The following is a 25613-nucleotide window of genomic DNA, read 5'->3' as shown; positions in this document are numbered from 1 at the left end:
TCGTCACGGGTGTGTGTATATAAAGCTCAGTGCGTGAGAGAGCGTGTGTGTGAGTGTGTGTGTAAACTGTGAAGAAGGATGGCGGAGTCTGAATCGCTGCACTTATCCATCGGAGTTCTGGGAGTATCTGGAGGTATGTGCAGAAAATAGAAAAACGTTTTGTGAGCTTTTAGATCTTACAAATTATTTATTAGCGAGGAATGTAATCATTATCGCTGTTTTTATCTCGAACGGTAAAAATGTTTTTATTATCAAACAAAACAGAACTGATATTAAAGAAATATTTTTTTTCGAATTTAAACATTTATTTGCGATGTAATTTACATTTATTTGCGATGTACTTTACATTTATTTGCGATGTAATTGCAGTTTTAATCTTTGTAAATGTTTTATGATATCAATATATAATATCCTTATGATTTGTAGGCTATTATGTTTTTTTTTTTTAAACGCCAGTAGAGGGCAAAATTAACGTGTGTAGGCTAGTATGCAATAACACGCTGATGTTTGACGGTAATCTTTTTTTTAGACTTGAAATGATAGTGATGCCTATAATAATAGTGTCTTATTAACAGGTTCTTTGTTGCTTCTGGTGAACAACTATGCAAGCTCTCCAGACAGAGCTCCGATCCCAGACACAGCTTTAGGAGTTCTGCTGCTCATTATTGCGGCTCTGCTGGCTTATTCAGGTAATATAGGCCTATCGCTCACAGAAATGTAAATCATATTTACTTTTTTTAACTAATTAAGCTACAAGTTAATCACAAGTTAGTTTATTGTGGAAATGGAAACATTTGTAATGTACTTCTTAACTTTTGTTACTTAAAACATATAACATTTATTTTTTGTAACATATTTAGATGTTTAGTTTAACTTGCAGGATGATGATGCATCAGCCAATGTGTTATTATAGGAAATTAATACATTCACTAATTTAGTTGTAATAGCACAAAGTATAAAATATAAAAAGAGCGGTAAGATGCCCTTTTTTTAAGTTGTTGATTTGTAATAAGAATAGGTAAGGAATATTTCATTCAATCTGATGGAATTTTACTAATTCATGAATCTTAAAAAAAAGGCTTACATTTTTTTTAAGTGTACATGCATTTTGTGCAAATAATTTTTTTTCTATCAGCCCATGTAAATCTCTCTCTCTCTCTCTCTCTCTCTCTCTCTCATTCTTCATCTCACTGTCCTTTTATATAGGTGTACGGCGCAACCAGTCCCACAATGCACTTTTTGGTAGTTTGTGCTTGACAGTGTCCGCACTATGGTGTGGTTCAGGTTTAGTGCACATACTTTCAGGTGAAAAGATAATAAATGGCAGGACTGAGCTGAGAGATGCTATGGTGCCAGGTCTTGCAGCTTTCTCTCTGGCACTGCTTGTTATTTGCGTTGTGGCTGTTATATGTCATGAGATTGTCCTCGCATTCATTGCCCTGGCCATATGTTTAGCATGTGCCCACCAGATTGCTGGTTTGGCGGATTTGGCTTTCGGACAGACGGCCACCGCTGTCTGCTACCTCATGGTCTGTTTAGTGGGCGCTTACTTTGGCAGTGGCCGTTTGTTGTCTTACATTACCCTGAGAAAGATTCAGCTACCCGGAACATTTAAGAAAGAGAAACCGTTACAGAATCAAGAAGCCAATGATATCGTGACCATTGGTATAATCATGAACCTGCTGTCAGCTAGCGTGCTAGCCTGTCCTCTGCTTGGTGTTGTGCCTAAGCTTTTCTCTGGTCATGTGCCATGGCTGTGGACCGCTGGTGTCTTTCAGCTGGGTGTGTGTGTTAAGAGCTATAGAGCTATGGACACCCTGGCGGCCACTTTCTATGGCTTCACATCGATTCTACGCTTCACTGAAGGGTACACTGCACTAGTTGTCCACTTAACAAACCAGGTGCCCTATTCCCCAGTGCCTTTTCCAGCTGTATTCTCTGTGTTGTTTTTCATCCTGGCTTTGTTTAGCTTGCAGGGAGGATTTGTCAACACTATCTACCAACTGTTGTTTGTGGCATACTGTATAGCAATTGCAGCCGAACCCCAGAGCTTCTTTCAGAGAGGAACACAAGGTGTACAGGCTGCCATCTTTGTTACGTCTGCTTTTGTGCTCTTTATAACCCTTTATAACATGGATTCCTTAAACAAGATACCCACAGGTGCCGGGTTCCTTAAGAACCTGTTGAGCCGCAGTAATACATTTGTTTTACAAACCCATGACAAAGATCTACATGCTCCCTATCTGGGCTACTCTAAGTATGCAGACGCTGAGGTGTTGGGCCATGGTTGCAGTGTCCTGGCTGCCTTTTCAATTACAGCCTCACTTTTAAGTGGAAACCCCTTGGCCATTCTCATCCTACCTTGGGCAGTGGTTTCAGGGGGAGTGCTACACCTAATATGTGGTTTTGTTGCGTTTGCTCGGGGAAAGACTCTAGAGAGTACAACTTTCATTCTTTACGGCATCATGTGGACCGTGTGGGGACTGACACGCTTCGGCGGCCTCTATGGAGATGTGCGTGGCCTACACCTAGCTGTGGGAATCATCAGTTTCATGATCTTCAATGTATTAGTGACTGCTGGGGCTCTGTTTCTCAACAAGGCTTGGTTCGTCTATACCTTCACCTTCCAACTCATCCTCATTAGCTTCCTACTGGATGCAGTAGGCGTGCTGCCATATGGCTTCGATATTGGTGTGACCATCATTGTTGGGCTGGTCAGCTTCTACATTTTCCTGGCCAGCATTTTCAACTCCACCTTTAAAAGTCCACAACTGCCATTCGGTGATCCTTTCATCAAGTTGAGTGGCTTTGGAGGAGGCAAAGACAGTTGCCCTCATCTTACAGCCAGGAGGTCCACATCTGTTCAGCAGATTGCAGGTGAGCCACTATCAAAAAAGGGAGAAAATGTATATGTATAGCCTTAGTCAGGGGAGATGCCATATTGTACAGAAATGAAGCTGTGAGGAATAGATTATTTACAATGGCATGCCCTCTAACCAAGCAGTCGTGGCCTAATGGTTAGAGAGTCAGACTGGTAACCCGAAGGTTGTGGGTTCGATTTTCAATACCGGCAGGAAATGATTGAGGTGCCCTTGAGTAAGGCACCGAACCCCCAATCGCTCCCCAGGCGCCCCACTGATCCAGGTGTGTGTGTCCACGGTTTGCTACACAAATGTTCACTGCTCCTAATGTGTGTGCACCAACTTGGATGGGCTAAATGCAGAGGACAAATTATTAAAATTAGAGTATAGGTTACCATACTTGGTCTTCACGTCATGTTACTATAAATATATAGATCATATTTAATTTTCAGGTCCCACTTTATATTAAGTGGCTTTAAGTACTATGTACTTACATAGGAAAATAAGTACAATGTACTTATTGTGTTCATGTTGTATTGTAAATGTTCTGCTATTGAGGTGTGATGCGGGTAAGGTTAGGGACAGGTCTGCTGGTATGTGTAAGTTTAAGGGTGGTTTAAGATGTAAGGGACAGGTCAACAGTGTAATTACAAATATAATTACATAAATTAATTACCGCTGTTTTATTTACAAGCAGGTATTTTTAAAATGTAAGTACAATGTAAAAACATATATGTACACAATAAGTCCATTGTATCAAATTATTAATTTCAATGTTAGTCAAGTCAAGTCAAGTCAAGTCACCTTTATTTATATAGCGCTTTTTACAATACAGATTGTACCAAAGCAGCTTCACAGTGATAACATGAAAATAATAAAAAAAAAAAAAAATGTAATCATTGTCCACCTTTAAGGCAGGTCTATAATATTGTTGAATATTAAATGTCCCCAACTAAGCAAGCCAACAGAAGGCAAGGCAACAGCGGCAAGGAACCAAAACTCCATCAGGTGACAGAATGGTGAAAAAAACCTTGGGAGAACCCAGGCTCAGTCGGGGGCCAGTTCTCCTCTGGCCAACGAGCGAACAGTGGATGATTATGATTTAGGAGCATTACAGGCCAGAAGTCAGAATGAATAAGAGAAATTGTTCAGTTCCGGTTGGTTGAAGTCGGAGTGGAGAGGAGGAGAGACTGGTTGACACTTCAGGTCAGCGGCGTCGTCGTCGTGTCCTGGCGCTGGTCCTTCATCAGATCTGGATACGGCCTGGTTCCGGTGGACAGCGGTAAACCTTGGGATAGACAGAGAGACTAATATTAGCGTAGACGCCATCCTTCTTATGATGTACCAAGTACATCAGGATTTACGGGAAGTGTTCGCGGTCCCGGATGTTCTAAACTATGCAGCCTAACATTGAATTAAGTCTATAATGTGTTATGTGTATGCTAGGCCGAAGAGATGTGTTTTTAGTCTAGATTTGAACTGACAGAGTGTGTCTGCTTCCCGGACAATGTTAGGAAGACTGTTCCAAAGTTTTGGTGCTAAATAGGAAAAGGATCTACCGCCAGCAGTCGATTTTGATATTCTAGGTATTATTAACTGGCCGGAATTTTGAGATCGCAGTAGACGTGAAGGACTATAATGCGTTAAGAGCTCGCTCAAGTACTGCGGAGCTAAACCATTTAGTGCTTTGTAAGTAATCAGCAATATTTTAAAATTTATACGATGTTTAATAGGCAGCCAATGCAGTGTTGACAGAACAGGGCTAATATGGTCATACTTCCTGGTTCTGGTAAGAACTCGAGCTGCTGCGTTTTGAACTAGCTGTAGTTTGTTTATTAAGCGTGCAGGGCAACCACCCAGTGGAGCATTACAATAATCTAGCCTTGAGGTCATAAACGCATGAACTAATTGTTCTGCATTATTCATTGAGAGCATATGACGTAATTTAGATATATTTTTAAGATGGAAGAAAGCGGTTTTACAGATACTAGACACATGACTTTCAAATGAAAGATTGGTATCAAAGAGCACACCCAGGTTCCTAACCGACGACGAAGACTTAACAGAGCAGCCATCAAGTGTTAGACAGTACTCTAGGTTATTACGTGTGGAAGTTTTTTGTCCAATAATTAGAATCTCTGTTTTTTTCTGAATTTAGTAGTAGGAAATTACTAGTTAGTACTTAATATAAAGTGGGACCAATTTAGAAAATTGTTTTATGGAGTTTTTGTTTGTAGAAAGTTTTTGTGAAAGATATCTCATCAGCTTAACAATCAGTATGTGGTTTGACAACAGTACACACTCTACTTTTATCCCTCTCAGCCTCGTTTTCATTCCTGTCAAAAATTAAATATGGCACTACCCTGACTAAGGTCTATTGGCCAATCTGTTTGTATTTACATGAGTTTGTATGTGTCTATAGACTTTCCTTTCTTTTATGACAGAGATCATGAAGAACGGGGGCATATGTGGAATGCCCACAGACACCGTCTATGTACTTGTGGCAGCTTGCAATCGCCCGCAGGCTGTTGAAAAGGCATATAGGTAAGCCTAAATGTAAGAATAAGCACTTTTGGTTTATGGTGCTCCATTAGTGTCTCTAACCATGTAATAACATCTCTATAGTGTAAAGAAACAGGCTAAAGAACGTCCCATGTCCTTATGGATTTCATCTATAAAGCAGCTGGAGCCAGTCAAACAACAGATCAGCCCTGTTCTCTGGGACTTTATGGAAGCTGCTTGGCCATCTTCCATTAGCCTGGTTATAGCTAGAGGTGGGTGATGTGATATTATTAGCAATGGACCTGACATGTGTACCAAATTATAAAACATTAAATCCAAACTTCACTATTTAATCTTAGCTCCATGGATGGAGTTCTTTGGATTGGGCGAATCCTCAAAATATATTGGCACACCACAGAGCATAGCCATTAGAAACCCAGACTGCGCTGTCGCTACACACCTCATAAATGCGGTATGTGTTGTAATTGTTTTCTCATGCAAATGTTGGACTTTATCATAGTATAAACCATGCATTCCTGTTTGACTAGGTGGGTCCCATTGCGGTCACATCTGCTAATCCTACTGGTGAGGCAGATACTACACATCATAACCAAGTTTATGCAAAACTTGGTGACAAGGTACAGAGGTGGTTTTCTTTCTTCTTCTTTTTTTTGAAGATTCATAGATATACCCATCGGGAGACTAAAATGTAAATGGCTCAAATCTCGCAGGTAGATGGGGTGCTGTGTGATGGACCGTCACCGGAGAACATCGCCTCCACAGTGGTAGACTGCACCAAAATCGAGAGTGGCCAGATTGGATTTTTCCGTGTCGGTCTTATTCCTAAATCTAAGGTAACTAGTGATCATTCCAGCACGGATGTCCTACTATTCACAGACTTATGCAGCTGTGTGGAGTTAACAGAAAATCTGTGTGTTTTGATTTTCTGAAGGTTCTTCAGATCTTTGAGGGGATTCAGAAGAAGCATGTGCATGGTGAACTGAATGCAGCTTTCGAGACGGATATCGCAGACCTCCACAGAGATCTCTCAGTCTCTCAGACAGACTTGTCAGAGACTAAAACAGACTCTGGGTTTGGTCATGTGACCCCTGCCAACTCACAGAGCTCTCTGGACCTCAGCCAACATGAGGAGGAGGAGGAAGAGGAGGAGGACGCGTCTCTATAGAGACTGCCAAACACTGAATGTGCTGCATTTTAATTGTTGAATGTGTCCATTTTTAATTGAACAGTACAATATTTTAGTGTGATGTGATGCTTCGGACAAATGGTTCAGGAAACAATGACATTACATTAGTATTATATTTAGAATGATGGTAATTATATGAATTTATCAAATAGATAGTAATAGTTGTCAATATTGTAAGTAGATAATGTATTGTTCATTTATGTGAGGTTCTCATTATCTTATATTAATTCTAAATCCCTTTTCTACTTATTTATTGTTTTTATTAAATGCCAAAATGTAAAAATATTTTATTCATTTGTCAATGTGTTGTTTTATTTCTGCAATATATTGTATCAAATATTTTTGAAAATTAATCTTACAGCATATTTTCATGAGTAAATATGGAGTCCTAGCTGAATAAAAACATTCACAATAATGCAGAGAACAGTAAAAGACCAATGAGGTCCAGTTGATATATGTAAATGTGTTACTGTGCGTTCACACCGGACGCGAATAGCGCGTCAAATTCGCGCCTGCCGCGTCTAGTTTCACGCTTGAACATTTTGAATGCATTTGCGCGTCCAAAGCGAAATGGACGCGCGTAAAAAGTAAGCGTTTGGAGCGAAATTGATGCAAAAATCCGCTTCTTCTGGGAGAGGCAAGTGCTGCTGGAAATTTAAAAATACTACTGTTATTGTGTCACGAAATGTAGTTTTAAGTGTTGTTCAGTCGAGAATGTAGTTGTTTAAAGCTCAAATCTGTGGTTTGTTTATAAAGATAGCGCCTATTTAAAAAATATCTGACGTTTCAGAGTTGTGAGATCCAGGCGATCACCGGGCGCTCAGCGCTCATGTAACCCGCCTGAACAGCCTTACCTCGGCTAGTCCTCCTGAAGTTTGCCGCTGGTAAACGAGAAATGTTTAAATTCACAATCTATAGCTTCGGCTCTATTATATGAAACATATAAGTTAAAATACATTAATGACTCGTTATAACGTAGGTCAAACGACTTCTTTAATTAACGTTATGTGAGTTTTTCTTCATCTCATTCAGAAATGCCTATGACTGCAAGTGTTCAGTGTCGTGTCACATTCATAGTTAACATCTGAACAATGTCCTTCCTTCTTTCACGCGGGCATTTAGTCAAATACAAAATAATTGATTAAGGCCAAACATAAGTTATTGAGGCCAAACATTTAAAATGACATCGGGCATTCATGATTTGGACAGATTTGAGTAGTCATGTAGGCTAATCTTTTTAACGTTTAGGTCACAAATGTGGCCTTAACCCCAGCTTTGCTCCTAAACCCAACCATGCCTCAAACTCATTAGCAATAAATGTGGGAATTTTCCAGAATAACATGTTGTTACACAGTAACAATGGTCTTAACAAGTAGTCTTGTATTTAATGTTAGTACATAGTAGTTAAGGCCACCTAATATAAAGTGTGACCAAAGTTTTTTTGACAGTTTGGTTTAATAATTGATAATAATAAGTGATGACAGACCAAGCATATACTGTACCAGTAAAAGAGATTCATCCGAAAGGTAAATGTGGTTTCTGTCCGGAGTTAGTAAGCAATGAAGCACATAAGACAGAAGTAGCTTTAGTTTACTCATCACTTGCATTCTCGCACACATTACATCAGAATACAACACTTCCTTACAGTACATTTATTCTTTGACTTATATAAAGTACAGACATATACATATTTAATTGCTCATATTTTGATTGAAGATTGGTCATAATAGCAACCCTATGAATTCAAATTCATGTTATGATTTCACTCAAGTTAGCCTAGGTTTTAATGAAGATGTCTGAAAGTGCATCTAATTCGGTAACACTTTATTTCGATAGTCCACTTTAGACATTCTACTAACTATAAGTAACTTTGCAACATGTCAACCACTTTATTTTGATCCTCCCCCAACAGACTATAAGTAACTTGACAACTACAAGTCAACTTATTCTCCTAACCCAATCCTAACACCTAACCTTAACCTTACAGTCTACTAACAGTCTACTACAGCTTACTAATACTCTAATGTGAGTTGGTTGACATGTAGTTGCAAAGTTACTTGTAGTTGGTAGAACGTCTAAAGTGGACTTTCAAAATAAAGTGGAACCTCTAATTCATGGTATCATTGATTAATAAACCCACTAGTTGTTAGCCTGGTCCTACCAGACTCTCGGACATTTCATTTGGACAGAGAGTCTGGCCTCTCTCCATTGACGAGCGTTAACTTCCTCGTAGGCTGGTACTCTGTAGAAGTTTAAAACTATTGGATCCGCCCAGAGCCACTCTGCATCTGCCATAACCAATCGCTAACGTTTGGTCCTGAGTCTCGTGACGTATTACGACTCAAACTAGCGCACGACCTCAACGTCATCGTTCTCAGCCACTCCCTCTGTTCGCTGGTTGGACCGGTAAAAAATTTGAGCGGAAGTACGTAGGAGGGCAGAGCCAGGCTAACTAGTTGTATCTTTTCACTTCAAAATATGTCCATCCATTGTTCAAACCTTTTTATCCTTATTAGAGTCTCTTCAGGCAGGAAGTGAGGTTGTAGCTTGTTCATGCTTTGGCATATTAAAATTAATAATTTGAGACCTTGAGAACACTCCCTGAGAGTGCCATAAACGTTTACAGAAGTCACTTACTGGTCAAAACCTCTGCACATAACCTTTGAAGTATTGCCATACATTTTCTTTACAATATTTTTGTCATTGAATGCTAATAATGTTAATATGTTATTCTTTTATTCTATGAGCATCTGAAATTATTCTGGATTTTATAAATGCCTTAAACAAAAGTATAATATCGTGACCATATGCGTCTGAGAATAATTAAGAATAATTAATTATTGCCCAACAAGTGAATGATATACACATATATATAAAAACAGTCATCATCTGCAGTTTGTCACATTGTTTTTATTTTAAATATATGGTTCTGGGCATCATGAGAGTCAGTCTGTGCTCTAAATTAATTTGGCAGTGATGACTGAAGTAAATGCAGTGAATATTTGATCAGGTTTGCTTCATTAGACACGTCTTACATTATATAATGTGAAAGTTAAATAAAGCAGGTGTAGGTATTTTCCTCTTCCCTGTTAGAAACACAGTGTAATTACTCAACACTGAAGCAGAACAAAGCAAAGTTACATGAACGAAAATTGATAGAAATGAAAGTCATTGTTGAAGAATGCCATACAAAGGAAAGAATGCATGAATTGTCTTGCTGAATGAGCTGAGAAATTACTTCCTTGTTACTAAATAAGAGCAAGTAGATTTCAAAGAACCAATGGGCAATCAGAGAAAAACTACATCAAAATGTAGAGATATGTTTTTTTTTCCTTACTATTGAGTTTTGTTTTCTTCTTTTTTTTTTATTCTCCAACAGCTTAGGTAAGATGGGGAAGTAATGTTGAAGGTAATTATAGACAACGGTAACAACAAATAGGTTCCTCGTCGACTTTAAGTTTTTGGATTTGTTTAGTTCTGATTTAAAGGTTTACTGTCAGAAAGAACAAATTAACCTAAGTCAGATTTCATCTAAAGGAAGTAAAATAAGGGGGATTTTTTCAAGTAAAACATTAAAAGGATTTAAAAAGACCAATTGTTTCCTAATGGACGAGTACGTGAACTAGTCATTATGGGCATGACCTCCAACAGCATCTCTTACAAGAAGAGGTTTCTTTCCAGGAAATCGCAACAAAAATAAGAGGCTGATGCATCAGAGTCAGACTTTATGAGTTTGTTTTTGTGTGGATAGCTGAACCAGTGACCCTGCCCTGCAGTTTATTTGCCTGCCTGTCTATGAAATGAACAAACTGCTCCCTGAATTCTCAGACTGTGTCATGATGTCTCATGCCGCTGGCCACCCCAGAGGATCCTGTTTACAGTCGCATGAATCGGAGAGTGGGTTCGCCGTGCAGTTCGGATGGCACATTCCTGTAGTTCAGTATTGTGTGCTGTACAGGGCATATTCACAGTTGGCAAATTCCCTTCATGACTTTTGTTGTAAAGGTTGAGAGAAGCAGGCCCTCTATAACCCAAGCTTCACTGTCTGACAGTCGCTGAGGCGCGTGTGTAAGTCAAGTCATCTTCATTTATATAGCGCTTATAACGATGTAGATTGTTTCAAAGCAGCTTTACAGTGATAAACGGATAATTTAATGTAACAGATTGTTTTTGCTTTATAGCGGTACTTGAATAAAGATATTTTCCAGCTAAAGTTAGTTTTGATTGATTCACTTCCGTCGCAACGATCATTGGTTATTAAATTGGCCGCTAAGATGACACCGTTCTCTCTACACAGACTTTAAAAACGAACCTGTGAGAAACGCTGATGGCGCTCACGTGCGCATTAAGAATTAATTATATACAGAGGTGGACAAAGTACACAACTTCCTTACTTGAGTAAAAGTACAGATACTACTGGACAAATATTACTCCGTTACAAGTAAAAGTTGTAAAGACCGGTGTTTACTTAAGTAAAAGTACAGAAGTACTCATTTTTAAAAGTACTTAAGTATAAAAGTAAATGTCAATGCATTGTTTTATTATTGTTGCATGTGACAGCCTACTTAGTACCTTATGCCTCTGAATCTATGCCTGCTTACCCTCATATCAACATCACATTTATTTCTAGAACACAGTTCCAGTCGTGGGATTGAATAAGTCACTCAATAACGTCCACAATGGTTTCGGACACCCAAATGGCTGTTCCCAGTTTTTTGGCTTTTAGTATGAATATGTTAGCCTTGTTATCTATAAGCTAGTGTGCTCCAAAACAATGACAAAATTCGCATTTAGAAGACCAAACCCAACGTTGAAAATTAAAATCATATTGATGTCAGAATCCAACGTTATTCTCCAACGTTGGACAGACGTTGTATTGTGGTTGAAAATCAGTTGACGTCAGAAACCAACACCAGTCGAGTTCTGACGTCAACCCGACTTTCATTTCCAACCAAAATGCAACCCCTGCGACCAAAAGAAGGCATCAAAAGCGGCATGTAGATTGAAACTTTGATTTATTCAGTCTGAATGGATTGAGGACAGTTAATGAAATAAAATTTGCTTGGAAACCCCGTGGTTGGGAAATTCTGACAATTAAAATCTCTAATGCCATTAATAGAAATCAATTATGACGTTAATCTGACTCTTACATTACATTAACAATAAGTAAAGTTTCAATTAAAATTATTGTATGAAGAATACTTTCTGGGAGGAGGAAATTGTACAAAAAAGCCATATGAAGTTGGGCAAGACAGGTTTTGGACATTGTACTTTAGTATCATGGAAATTTCATGGTTTTAAACACTCACACACTCTTCAGTGGAAACATTCCTGACACTTCACAAAGCCTGACGCATCATTCTTTCAAACTTTAGGAGGTATTGCCATATTTGATGACTGAGAGTTTTGGAGTGACAGTGACTTCATTGTTAGTAAGGTAAAAGGAAATGGAAAAATCAGCTAAATGAAAAACTTCAATATGATCTCATTGGTATTTGTTTGTGAATTGTATCACTCCTCCCTAATCAGTCTATTTGATTATTAGCTTTTGAAAGTTGCGTTCTACAGTATTAACATAAACCTAAAAATAACAAACAGTCAACATCAACTTATACATAAATGATTAGGACTGTCGATAAATAATGATAAAAAAAAAAAAGCAAATCAATTAATCTAATCAATTTCTGTAACTGATTCCGATTAATTGCACATAACATAAAAATTTGTAATCATAAAATTATTTTCACATCGACTCCAAATGTAAATGTATTTGAAATATTTGATGTTTGAAATATTTGTTTAGTGGCATCTGATGAAAAAAAAAAAAAAAGATTTCTGGGGCTAAAATAAAAATTCGACATTACATTATGATCAAAAGCCAGGTTTAAATTTTGTTTTTGTTTTTAACTTTCTTTAACAATTACTGAACATTAAAAATATTCTAATAACTTTTAATTACACTGTGTAACAGGGATACCTTAATATCAAGTGTAATGCAATATATTTTTTTAATGGGAGCATCGATTCTCTCACTAAAGGATGCGGGGAAACCCTATCACCAAAGCTACTAGAGGAAGTGAAAAAAACTATGCTACAGTTTTTTACAAACGCTATGGCAGTTTTTTCAATACATTTAACAAGTTTCCTAAACTCTTAACACGGTTAGTGTCACGAGGTGACGAAATTCCAACTTTCCCCCTGTGAGGCGGAACTAATGTTCATCGCGATTACCTCCCGCCGGACCCATAACAATGGAACACCGGGCTACTTCCGGTTTAGCGCAACATCCCCGCGAATGGGGTGATTAGCCGAAATCGCCGGCAGCTGGGCACGAGGGGATTGGAGCTCCGCGATTGGGACAAGTTGCAATATGGGGAGGATAAGAGGAGAGAGGACAAACACAGGAGGGTGCGGGGGAAGGCATGCGGGCCGTGGAGTTCTGAAGGAGCAAGTAAGCTGGCGATCGGGCATGACAATTGATACACGGGAGTAAGAGCTGGACACATTGTGGAGGGGAGAGAAAATTGTTGGATGTGGATCTTTTGTGAAGGAACTGTGAGTAGACCGCTTGACCTCAAAATCTTCTCTCACCGTATATTCTGATGTGAATGTTGGGCAGGAAATGGCAACGGCCTTACACCTTATATTTTCCACTTGAGGGTTGATTTGCAGTGATGGAATGACGTGATGCACGGTTTTGATGTGTGAGTGTATGCTTAAACCCGCTGAAGCCTTTCCACTCACCTGCATGTCATTATAGATCCCTTGAGAAAAAGCTCACTGTGTTGTACCTTACAGCAAAGAGAGAGAAGGTTATGTGAAGATCCATCGAGAGGGAGAGAGTGTGCGTAAATACGAAATTGATTGACAGTGTACTATCTACTCATCTGCTTCATTGAGAAGACGCCAGCCGTAAGTTCTCTGTTGACTCTGAGAAGAAGAGAATTACGTATATACTTTACCTGCCTGCTTTGCAGTGTTTTCCTCCCACGAGCCCCGTGTATGCCCAAACGTCTGTGTGTGGAAGTCACTTACTCATCTGCTTCACTGAGAAGACGTCAGCCGTAAGTTCTCTGTTGACTCTGAGAAGAAAGGAATTACGTATATACTTTACCCGCCTGCTTTGCAGTACTTTCCTCCCACGAGCCCCGTGTATGCCCAAACGTCTGTGTGTGGAAGTCACTTACTCATCTGCTTCATTGAGAAGACGCCAGCCGTAAGTTCTCTGTTGACTCCGAGAAGAAGAGAATTACATATATACTTTACCTGCCTGCTTTGCAGTGTTTTCCTCCCACGAGCCCCGTGTATGCCCAAACGTCTGTGTGTGGAAGTCACTTACTCATCTGCTTCACTGAGAAGACGCCAGCCGTGAGTTCTCTGTTGACTCTGAGAAGAAGAGAATTACGTATATACTTTACCTGCCTGCTTTGCAGTACTTTCCTCCCACGAGCCCCGTGTATGCCCAAACGTCTGTGTGTGGAAGTCACTACTCATCTGCTTCATTGAGAAGACGTCAGCCGTAAGTTCTCTGTTGACTCTGAGAAGAAGAGATTTACGTATATACTTTACCCGCCTGCTTTGCAGTACTTTCCTCCCACGAGCTCCGGGTATGCCCAAACGTCTGTGTGTGGAAGTCACTTACTCATCTGCTTCATTGAGAAGACGCCAGCCGTAAGTTCTCTGTTGACTCTGAGAAGAAGAGAATTACGTATATACTTTACCTGCCTGCTTTGCAGTGTTTTCCTCCCACGCGCCCCGTGTATGCCCAAACGTCTGGGTGTGGAAGTCACTTACTCATCTGCTTCATTGAGAAGACGTCAGCCGTAAGTTCTCTGTTGACTCTGAGAAGAAGAGAATTACGTATATACTTTACCTGCCTGCTTTTTGCAGTACTTTCCTCCCACGAGCCCCGTGTATGCCCGAACGTCTGTGTGTGGAATGCCACACGCTTGGATGGAGTGAAGGGAAGTTCCATCCACATCCCCTTGTCGGGCACCTGCTCCAAAAGAGTACTTACCTGCACGCTCGCCGGATCCAAACACAGTGAAGTTCTGTCCATATCGCTTGCCTGCCCCCGCTGAAGGAGAGGTACTTATCCAAATACTTAGCTGATCATAGTACAGTAGAACTCATCCATACGTTTGCAGGGTTCACCTGTCGAAGAATAGTATTGACCCGAACGCCCATTGGACTGGGGTTCAACGAAGTTCCATCCATATCTCCTTGCCTATCACAGGCCGAAGCGGACTTCGTACTCGACTCCACACCTTTTAACTTTCTGAACTTTTAATTGATAATAAAGTATTCTTTTTATTATTCCTGGTCTGTCTTGTTTGGCCTCTGTCCGACTCCCCAAGGGTGGAAAAGGGGTTCTAGGGGTGGGTGCAGCCAGTGGCCCGCCCCGACCTGTGACATAATTTGGCGTAGTCGGCAGGGTCCACCTTGGGTTGAGTAGATAGAGGCTGAGCAATGGCAGACGAAGATGCACCAGTGGGTCACCCACATGTCATGCCCATTTTTATGGGAGCCCCATGGGCCCAAAAGTACGGAGGACCTGGTTCGGAACTCAGTTTGTCGGCATGGAAAACGCAAGTTGAATACTTAGCAGGTTTACAGGGATTGAACGCTACACAGAAGACTCAATTTATCATAAATTCACTTGAAGGCGAAGCAAGGAGGGAAGTGCAAGCGGCGCCAGAAGCCACCCGAGCTACTGCCCAGGCCCTCCTCGATTTCCTAACAGGACAATATGGTGATGCAACCCCTGCAGCTGTTCTTCGCATACAATTCTTCAACTGCAAGCAAGGTCCTCGGCAGACCATTCGTGCTTTTGCTTTGCAACTGCGGGAACAATTGTCTCGGCTGGAGAGGAGACAAGACCATGGATTAGGAGGAGGAGAGGCCCTCTTAAAAGACCAGTTCTTGTTGGGGCTACAAGATGGCCCGATACGTCAGAGTCTTCGTGTACAGCTGCGTCGCAATCCTGCTCTGACGTTCGATGAGCTACGCCAGGAGGCCTTAGCCCTCGAACAGGATCATGCTGGCACCCCGGATTCCCCCCAGTGCATGGCTGCTAATGCCGCCAGCGGCCCTTTACCTCCTGTGCCGCCTGACTGGAAACAGGCCCTACGAGATGAGTTGCGAAGAGATGTCCGTGAGCAGATGGCCGAGTTATCAAAAACGTTCCTAGAAGAATTACGCCGAGAACATCGTCGCCCATCCCCACCGGTACGGGAGCGGGCATATTCCGACGGTGGTCAATTTCCAGAGCAACGTCCATCCCGGTCATCCGGGCTCCGTTTCCAATGGGACGAACAAGGACGCCCCATCTGTAATGGCTGTGGCGCTCCAGGTCATTACGCCCGGCAGTGCAGTGCACGCCGAGGATCACAGGGGGGTTTTTAGTGTCTCCGGCTACTGTGGGTCAAGTGGTCGGAACCCCCCTAGTCGACCCCTCTCCATCAACGGCTAAAAACTGTCTGGTTGGTCGCTGTCCCCTGGTGGTAGCTCGAGTCAATGGGACGGAAGTTCAATGCCTCCTGGATACAGGGTCTCAAGTCACACTGTTCTCCGAAAGCCTGTCTCGGGAATTATTCGGGGTTCAGGATCACTCCGTTGCGGACGCCCCCTGGTTAACTCTGCGAGGGGCCAACGGTTTAGACATTCCGTACGTGGGTTATCTGGTCACAGACCTGGAGGTACAGGGAACTCTGGTGGCTCAAAAGGGAGTGGTGATCGTGCGGGATTCCTGTCTGGGAGCTCATCGTGCCCTGCTGGGGATGAATGTAATTACCGAATGCTGGGAGGAAGTGTTTAGAGCGAGACCTACATCTGTGACCCCGAAGGAAGGGAAGCAAGAGTGGGATAGGATTGTGGCTGATTGTCGCCGAGTCTGCCTGGCGGCTGTTCAACGGGATCAGGAACATGTGGGGAGAGTGGCATGCCGGTATGCAATATCGATTCCGGCTCGGAGCGAGGCCATTATCTGGGCTCGCCTCCCAGCTCAGCTCCACAGGTCCCAGGAGTGGATCCTGGTGGAGCCTCATGCGGATTGTCAGGCTGTGGAAGTGGCCCGAGGATTGGCTTCTGTCTGTCGAGATCGAGTGGCCGTCCGACTACGAAATACGAATCCCTATGCTGTAGACCTACATCGACACCAACGCCTGGCCCGAATTACGGCAGTAAGCCCGCAGCAGGTTCTTGAGGAAGGGGAGGTGCAGTTCTGCCAGGTGGGACCTACAGTAGTGGAGGTGGCCCTGGCACAGACCGAACGCCCGACGAGCCGAGCGGAAGGAGAATTGCCGGCCTACCTGACTGGAGAGTCTCTGCGAGGCGATGGGTTGGAGGAAGGACAGGCAAGAAAACTCAAAGACTTCCTGGGGAGATGGAAACACCTATTCTCCGCACACGAAGAGGATTACGGAAGGACAGACATTGTAAAGCACCAGATACCGACTGGGGATGCTCCCCCCAGCCGGGAACGCTACCGACCCGTGCCACCTACCCTATATGCCGAAGTACGCGCCCTCCTAAGGGGAATGCTGGAGAAGGGCGTTGTTCGGGAGAGTAGCAGCCCGTGGGCGGCACCCATCGTTCTTGTTCGGAAGAAGACCGGGGCATGGCGGTTTTGTGTTGATTACCGGAAACTGAACCTTGTTACCAAGCGGGACGCTTTTCCCCTGCCACGGGTTGAGGATTCCCTCACTAGCCTCACCCGGGCTGCCTGGTACTCCACCTTAGATCTGGCTAGCGGTTACTGGCAAGTGCAAGTGGAAGAACGAGACCGGGAGAAGACTGCCTTCACTACCCCTTTTGGCCTCTTTGAGTGGGAGCGTATGCCGTTTGGTCTGTGCAACGCTCCCGCCACCTTCCAACGTCTCATGCAGCGTTGTTTGGGGGGTCAGCTCATGGACTCCACTCTTGTGTACCTGGACGACGTTATCGTGTACTCTCCGGACTTCGAGTCTCACCTCCGGCACTTGGAGCAGGTATTCCAGTCCCTGGAACGATACGGGTTAAAACTACAGCCCGAGAAATGTCAGCTGCTCCAGAAGGAAGTGAAGTTCCTGGGACATCGGGTCAGTGCGGCTGGGATTGCAGTAGACCCCGACAAGGTATCGGTCGTCCAGGAGTGGGCCGCCCCCAGAACAGTGCGCCAGGTGAGATCCTTTCTGGGATTCGTGGGATACTACCGGCGGTTCATCAAGGATTTCTCCAAGGTCGCCAAACCCTTGAACCAACTGCTTGCAGGCTCTGGTCGAGCCCGGGGGCGTGGGTCCCCGTCCATTTCATGGGACCCCGCCTGTGAGTCGGCCTTCCGGAGGCTGAAACAAGAGCTGACTCAAGCCCCAATTCTGGCCTATGCCGACTTCACCCAGCCATTCACGCTCTATACGGACGCCAGTAACCTGGGTTTGGGGGCCGTATTGGCACAGCGACAACAAGGAGAGGAGAGAGTTGTCGCTTATGCCAGCCGAAGCCTACACCCAGCCGAACGGAATGATGCCAACTACAGCTCCTTTAAACTTGAGCTCCTCGCCATGAAGTGGGCTGTTAGCGAGAAGTTCAAGGACTATCTATGGGGAGCAAAGGTGGTTGTAGTCACGGATAACAACCCACTGGTCCATCTTCAAACTGCCAAATTGGGAGCCGTTGAACAGCGGTGGGTGGCACAACTGGCCAACTACGATTACCAGCTCCAGTATCGCCCTGGGAAGGAGCATACTAATGCCGATGTACTGTCCCGGCTCCCCGAGAGTATGCCGGCTGGTCCCACTCCGCCCCAGAATGCACTGCTCGAGGAAGGGCTGATGGTGGGGATCATAGAAGCCCCTGGTCTTCGGGAGGAAAGAGTTCCCTCAAGCTGGGGTTGGGACCCCCAACGATGGAAGGAACGCCAAGCAGAGGATCCGGCTTTGGCCCATGTACGAGACTGGCTACAGCAAGGAAATTGGCCGGAAGGGGAGGCACGGCGTGTACAACTTCAAGGGGTGAAGCGGTTGAGGGGGCAACGGGAGCGGCTCATCCTCAAGGAGGGGGTCGTCTGTCGTAGAATACAGGACCCAGCACTGGGCGAGGAAGTAAGTCAAGTGGTGGTACCTGAGGATCAAACCCATGCTCTGCTACAAGCTTACCACACTCACCTGGGACATCAAGGGCAAGAAAGGACTACTTCATTGGTGCGGAGGCACTTCTATTGGCCTGGAATGGAGGAAGCTGTGAGGAGGTTCATTGCTCCGTGCCCACGCTGCACTCTTTTTAAAGCCCGGAGGGAGGTGAGAGCACCCTTAGCCCCCATTCGGGCTAGGGCGCCGTTGCACATGGTGGCGATGGACTACCTGACGTTGGGACGGCCCGCAGATTCCATCCAAAACATCCTCGTAATAACTGACCTCTTCACAAAATACGCATGGGCCATTCCAACCAGAGATCAGACTGCCATCACCACTGCCAACGCCCTTTGGAGACATGTGTTCCAGCCCTTTGGGTGCCCGGAAGTTCTCCACTCGGATCAGGGGCCTAGTTTCGAGTCTCGAGTTATCAGGGAACTGTGTCAGCTATACGGCTGTAAGAAGACTCACACCACGCCGTACCATCCCCAAGGGAACGGAGGCTGTGAACGATTTAATCAGACCCTGTTGGGTCTACTCGGAACATTGGAGGTGGAACAGCAGGGGAACTGGACGGCAAATCTCCCGGCCGTAGTCCAGGCCTACAATAATAGCGTGCATAGCACCACAGGATATGCTCCTACATACCTGATGTTCGGACGACATGTACGGTTGCCCACGGACTTGTTACTGGGGACCAGCCCCGCCGAGGAAGGGACCAACTTGACAGAGTGGGTGAATAACCACCACCAGCGCCTCCACTTGGCTTACGAGCAGGTCTCTACCCGAATCAACCGAGCAGCCCTCAAAAATAAACGGTTATATGATCGGACGGCCCGGCAGGCCCCTTTGCTGCAGGGAGAAAGGGTGTTGGTCAAGGACAATCGGCGCCAGGGGAAAGGAAAACTGAGCGACCGGTGGGAACCCCAACCGTACGTAGTCCAGCGACAGCTTAGGCCTGACCAGCCCGTGTACGTCCTCCGTCCCGAAGGAGCAACCGGCCCAGAAAGAGTGTTACATCGGAACCTGATCCGCCCTTGTCCCAACTATCCAAGACCGGTAAGCACCGCCACCCCCGCCGAAGAGAGAGCCCATCGAACCCCGCTAATAGGTTGGGCACTGGTCCCAAGGGGACCGGCCCTTGAGCCAGAGGCAGCAGCTGTACCCTCGCCCCCAAGACGGTCCCTACGGGACAACCAGGGCCGGCCTCCGACACGGTACGGAGACTGGGTAGACCCCTCACGTTCTAGGGACTAGAACGGTTTGGCGGGGGGGTATGTCACGAGGTGACGAAATTCCAACTTTCCCCCTGTGAGGCGGAACTAATGTTCATCGCGATTACCTCCCGCCGGACCCATAACAATGGAACACCGGGCTACTTCCGGTTTAGCGCAACATCCCCGCGAATGGGGTGATTAGCCGAAATCGCCGGCAGCTGGGCACGAGGGGATTGGAGCTCCGCGATTGGGACAAGTTGCAATATGGGGAGGATAAGAGGAGAGAGGACAAACACAGGAGGGTGCGGGGGAAGGCATGCGGGCCGTGGAGTTCTGAAGGAGCAAGTAAGCTGGCGATCGGGCATGACAATTGATACACGGGAGTAAGAGCTGGACACATTGTGGAGGGGAGAGAAAATTGTTGGATGTGGATCTTTTGTGAAGGAACTGTGAGTAGACCGCTTGACCTCAAAATCTTCTCTCACCGTATATTCTGATGTGAATGTTGGGCAGGAAATGGCAACGGCCTTACACCTTATATTTTCCACTTGAGGGTTGATTTGCAGTGATGGAATGACGTGATGCACGGTTTTGATGTGTGAGTGTATGCTTAAACCCGCTGAAGCCTTTCCACTCACCTGCATGTCATTATAGATCCCTTGAGAAAAAGCTCACTGTGTTGTACCTTACAGCAAAGAGAGAGAAGGTTATGTGAAGATCCATCGAGAGGGAGAGAGTGTGCGTAAATACGAAATTGATTGACAGTGTACTATCTACTCATCTGCTTCATTGAGAAGACGCCAGCCGTAAGTTCTCTGTTGACTCTGAGAAGAAGAGAATTACGTATATACTTTACCTGCCTGCTTTGCAGTGTTTTCCTCCCACGAGCCCCGTGTATGCCCAAACGTCTGTGTGTGGAAGTCACTTACTCATCTGCTTCACTGAGAAGACGTCAGCCGTAAGTTCTCTGTTGACTCTGAGAAGAAAGGAATTACGTATATACTTTACCCGCCTGCTTTGCAGTACTTTCCTCCCACGAGCCCCGTGTATGCCCAAACGTCTGTGTGTGGAAGTCACTTACTCATCTGCTTCATTGAGAAGACGCCAGCCGTAAGTTCTCTGTTGACTCCGAGAAGAAGAGAATTACATATATACTTTACCTGCCTGCTTTGCAGTGTTTTCCTCCCACGAGCCCCGTGTATGCCCAAACGTCTGTGTGTGGAAGTCACTTACTCATCTGCTTCACTGAGAAGACGCCAGCCGTGAGTTCTCTGTTGACTCTGAGAAGAAGAGAATTACGTATATACTTTACCTGCCTGCTTTGCAGTACTTTCCTCCCACGAGCCCCGTGTATGCCCAAACGTCTGTGTGTGGAAGTCACTACTCATCTGCTTCATTGAGAAGACGTCAGCCGTAAGTTCTCTGTTGACTCTGAGAAGAAGAGATTTACGTATATACTTTACCCGCCTGCTTTGCAGTACTTTCCTCCCACGAGCTCCGGGTATGCCCAAACGTCTGTGTGTGGAAGTCACTTACTCATCTGCTTCATTGAGAAGACGCCAGCCGTAAGTTCTCTGTTGACTCTGAGAAGAAGAGAATTACGTATATACTTTACCTGCCTGCTTTGCAGTGTTTTCCTCCCACGCGCCCCGTGTATGCCCAAACGTCTGGGTGTGGAAGTCACTTACTCATCTGCTTCATTGAGAAGACGTCAGCCGTAAGTTCTCTGTTGACTCTGAGAAGAAGAGAATTACGTATATACTTTACCTGCCTGCTTTTTGCAGTACTTTCCTCCCACGAGCCCCGTGTATGCCCGAACGTCTGTGTGTGGAATGCCACACGCTTGGATGGAGTGAAGGGAAGTTCCATCCACATCCCCTTGTCGGGCACCTGCTCCAAAAGAGTACTTACCTGCACGCTCGCCGGATCCAAACACAGTGAAGTTCTGTCCATATCGCTTGCCTGCCCCCGCTGAAGGAGAGGTACTTATCCAAATACTTAGCTGATCATAGTACAGTAGAACTCATCCATACGTTTGCAGGGTTCACCTGTCGAAGAATAGTATTGACCCGAACGCCCATTGGACTGGGGTTCAACGAAGTTCCATCCATATCTCCTTGCCTATCACAGGCCGAAGCGGACTTCGTACTCGACTCCACACCTTTTAACTTTCTGAACTTTTAATTGATAATAAAGTATTCTTTTTATTATTCCTGGTCTGTCTTGTTTGGCCTCTGTCCGACTCCCCAAGGGTGGAAAAGGGGTTCTAGGGGTGGGTGCAGCCAGTGGCCCGCCCCGACCTGTGACATTAGCACAACATCAGTCTTTGTAGGCTATACAATTAACACATTTCTTGTTGCTTTGACACAAAATGCATACAGTTAACACAAATTTAAAATGCTTGAACTTCTTTTACACACAAGCTCAACCAATACCAAAACAATGTAATTTTACAGCCAAATTTACAAATGCTTTCACACTGTATGTCAGAACAGATAACATCATTGTCTAAACATAAGGCTAAAGTCAAAGTAACCAGCTGTTCATATTGTGAATTGAAACAAAAATATATTCCCTGTATTTTATTCCATTGCTACTGAGAAACAGCTTATTGAAGTTATGCAAATATATAAATTACACACTCAGGTGTTGAGTTTCTTTCAATCGCATGACCATATGTTATAAAAGAGGACTCTTTGGGCTGATCTTGTGTGGAAGAGGAACAATATAGAGCAACACAAAGAGAGAAAGAAAGAAAGAGAGAAAGAAAGAAAGAAAGAAAGAAAGAAAGAAAGAAAGAAAGAAAGAAAGAAAGAAAGAACAATGGAGAGGTATATCTTGCAGTAATGTCCTGTTTTCAAATAAAGGTTTTACTGCAGGGATTCTGTCTCTGTCTTTTTTTTTCATAAACTGTACATAAAGCTACTCTGAGATGGTCATTATTTTTTTGAAACAAAATGCATGCATTTACTGAACCCAACAAAACAAAAATGTAGAGAGGCTTCAAAAGAAACTACAGTGCAAAACACAATCTATGATCAATACAATATACTGTCTATTGTATAAGGGCCGACCTGACACATAGCATAATGCAGTTTCTGTAAATTCAGCTGATGTTACTGTTCTTTTTGTCATTGTGTTATTATGATTGACTAAATGTTCCTGTTGGAAGAGAACATGTGTTAGTGTTTTGCATAATTAGTTGATTTTGAAACATGTTTGCAGTGTTTTGTTAGACATAGTGTATTGTGTTAGTGTATTATTGTATTTTGAAAAGTAGTTTTGGAGTTTAGTTTACAATGTGTGATTTTGAGCATGAAATTAACCGTCTTGCCAATTCTGTGTTTTAGGTGTGTTGGTGCGTTAAGAGTTTAGGAAAATTGTTAAATGTATTGAAAAAACTGTCATAACGATTGTAAAAAACTGTAATATAATACAACGTATTAATCACAGAAATATTTTTTCCAGCCCTATAAATGATTCATAATTAAACATCTGCAAACTGCACCACAATAACAGAAGTTACAGGAAAAAGCTCAAAAGCTATTACAGTTTTTTCCAACTGCTTACACACGTTTTCAAAACTATGTCTCCTTTTTTCAAAACTCTACACGCAATTCCCAAAACTGCACACACAAAATGCAAAATGCCTCACATCTCCTTCAAAATGTAACACTGCATTCAAAATGCCATAAACACAAGTCAGAATGAAGCATTTGTATCAAATGGCAAACACTTCTTTCATAATTGTACATTTTTGGATATACCATGCAAACACTGTTGTTCTAAATCTAAAGCTCTTTGGTCTTTCATGCTTATATCTACATTTCAATGTAACGTTCTACAGTGACAGTAATCTGCTGAGACAAGTACACTGTAAACCTTATGAATTATCTACACTGGAAACACCAATGCAATGTAGAAACAGAAAATATTTAACATTACTGTTGTTTACAGTAGCATACAACAAAACCATAAACATATGTAAACCAAAAAAATATTCTAGAATACAGTAAAGAACACAATTGTTGTGTGTGTGGGGTCCTGGGGGGTCCCAGGAATCCATTGTTCAAAACAGGTAATCTGACCTGTGACCTACTGTATTCATAGGCCTACTGTATACTACAGTAAAGCAGTGATTGTGTGATCAGCAATTACTGTAGTGTATGCACATGTGAGGAGTGTGTGTGTGGCCTGGTGAATAAGTGTAGCATTTTGATTGGTTGTGTTTGGAAAAGGAAAGCAAGTCACTTCCCATTAGATTTTTGTGTTTTAGGTCGAGAATTGTGTGTAGTGTTTTGAAAAAAGTGTTTTATGTAATTGAAAACTGAGTCAAAGGCTGAGAAATAGCTTATGGTTTTGGAGATTTGATGTGTAGTTTTGCATTTTGAGTGAGAGGTTTCAAAAATCGTGTGACATGAAAAGATTTTGTGTGTAAGCAGTTGGTAAAAACTGTAATAGCAATCAATTATGTTGCCTACATACTGTATTGTGACATTTTCATTGCTTCTGACTCATTTTCAAAGTAAACATAAAATCATCAGCAGTAAAAATGACTACCATGTAACTGTACCATGAAAGTGTAATGATTTTTTTTTTTTAACAGTGAGGATGAATGATGTATATGGGGCATATTTCACATGTATGAAAACATACACAACACAATTGCGGGATTGTTCTGTTTTATTACTGTGAGTTTTGGAATGGTTAAATGAGGAAAAAGAAGACAGATTTGTCTAATATCTTTTCGGTTGGATGCTATAAGAGCCATGGCCACTATAAGAGCTTATGAAGTATCAATGAGATCTCATTGTTCAGATGCTTCACTCAGATAAGGCATTAGATGTACATGAAACCCAGTGGAGATAGTAATCAAGAAGAGGAGGAAATTTGGCACACGGAGACATTGTCAAGAACAGGGTGTCCTCCCGAAATTGATGAGAAGACAAAGAGAAAACTGGTCAGGGAGGCTGTCAAGGCTGTCGTCTGTCTGGGCTTTGAGACAAAAGCCTTTTTGTCTCTAAACAAACACCCAGGCCTGACTAATCTTAGCAAATATATATATATTTTCCCAAAACCACGTAGGAAAAAAAAACGTGTTATGGTCTGATAAATTGAATTTTCTGGCCAAAAATTTTGAAAGGCAACATTAAAAGAGTTGCAGCTCCAGCAAATACTGGTTGCTCGCTACATGTGACAACTATCTCCTGTTCTTCATCGGTCTGGGCTTTGAGACGCAAGCCTTTTCTGACTAGAACTTTTTTGCAAAGAAGCGTGAGAACACAAGTCAAGATGTGCCAAGCAAAAACACTCCTATCCAAAAGTGCTGTAAAAAAAAAAAAAAAAAGGTGATCAAAATAAAATAAAAACAAATTATTAGTTCAAGTTAGTACTTATGCAGTTAGTAATTCCAAGTTATATATATGTGACCCTGGATCACAAAACCAGTCACAAGGCGCACGGATATATTTGTACATTGTATGGGTCAAAAATATAGATTTTTCTTTTATGCCAAAAATCATTAGGATATTAAGTAAAGATCATGTTCCATGAAGATATTTAGTAAATTTCATACCGTAAATATATAAAACAATTATTTTTGTGAGTAAATGCAGCACAATCGTGAACATAAATGCACAACTTTTAAGGAGATTTTCTCAATGTTTCGATTTTTTTGCACCTTCAGATTCCAGATTTTCATATAGTTGTATCTCGA

The 25613-nt window shown here is 43.1% G+C and overlaps 2 protein-coding genes across 3 annotated transcripts in view; both read left to right on the top strand.

The window, feature by feature from the left end:
* Positions 1-25613, top strand: part of znf711 (zinc finger protein 711) — a 555809-nt gene that overhangs the window by 444705 nt on the left and 85491 nt on the right. The window lies entirely within an intron of this gene.
* LOC307008376 (uncharacterized protein) lies at positions 46-6980 on the top strand. Its single transcript, XM_079631130.1, has 9 exons — positions 46-133; positions 576-689; positions 1207-2877; positions 5306-5405; positions 5487-5635; positions 5723-5835; positions 5912-6001; positions 6095-6217; positions 6316-6980. The coding sequence occupies exons 1-9, from the start codon at positions 79-81 to the stop codon at positions 6547-6549; spliced, it is 2649 nt and encodes an 882-aa protein (XP_079487256.1). The 5' UTR covers positions 46-78; the 3' UTR covers positions 6550-6980.

The sequence above is a fragment of the Phoxinus phoxinus genome (assembly GCF_949152265.1).
Source record: "Phoxinus phoxinus genome assembly, chromosome: 12".
NCBI classification, from domain to species: Eukaryota; Metazoa; Chordata; class Actinopteri; order Cypriniformes; family Leuciscidae; genus Phoxinus; species Phoxinus phoxinus.
The sequence above is the reverse complement of the archived record's forward strand: the minus strand, read 5'-3'. Positions and strand labels throughout refer to the sequence as shown.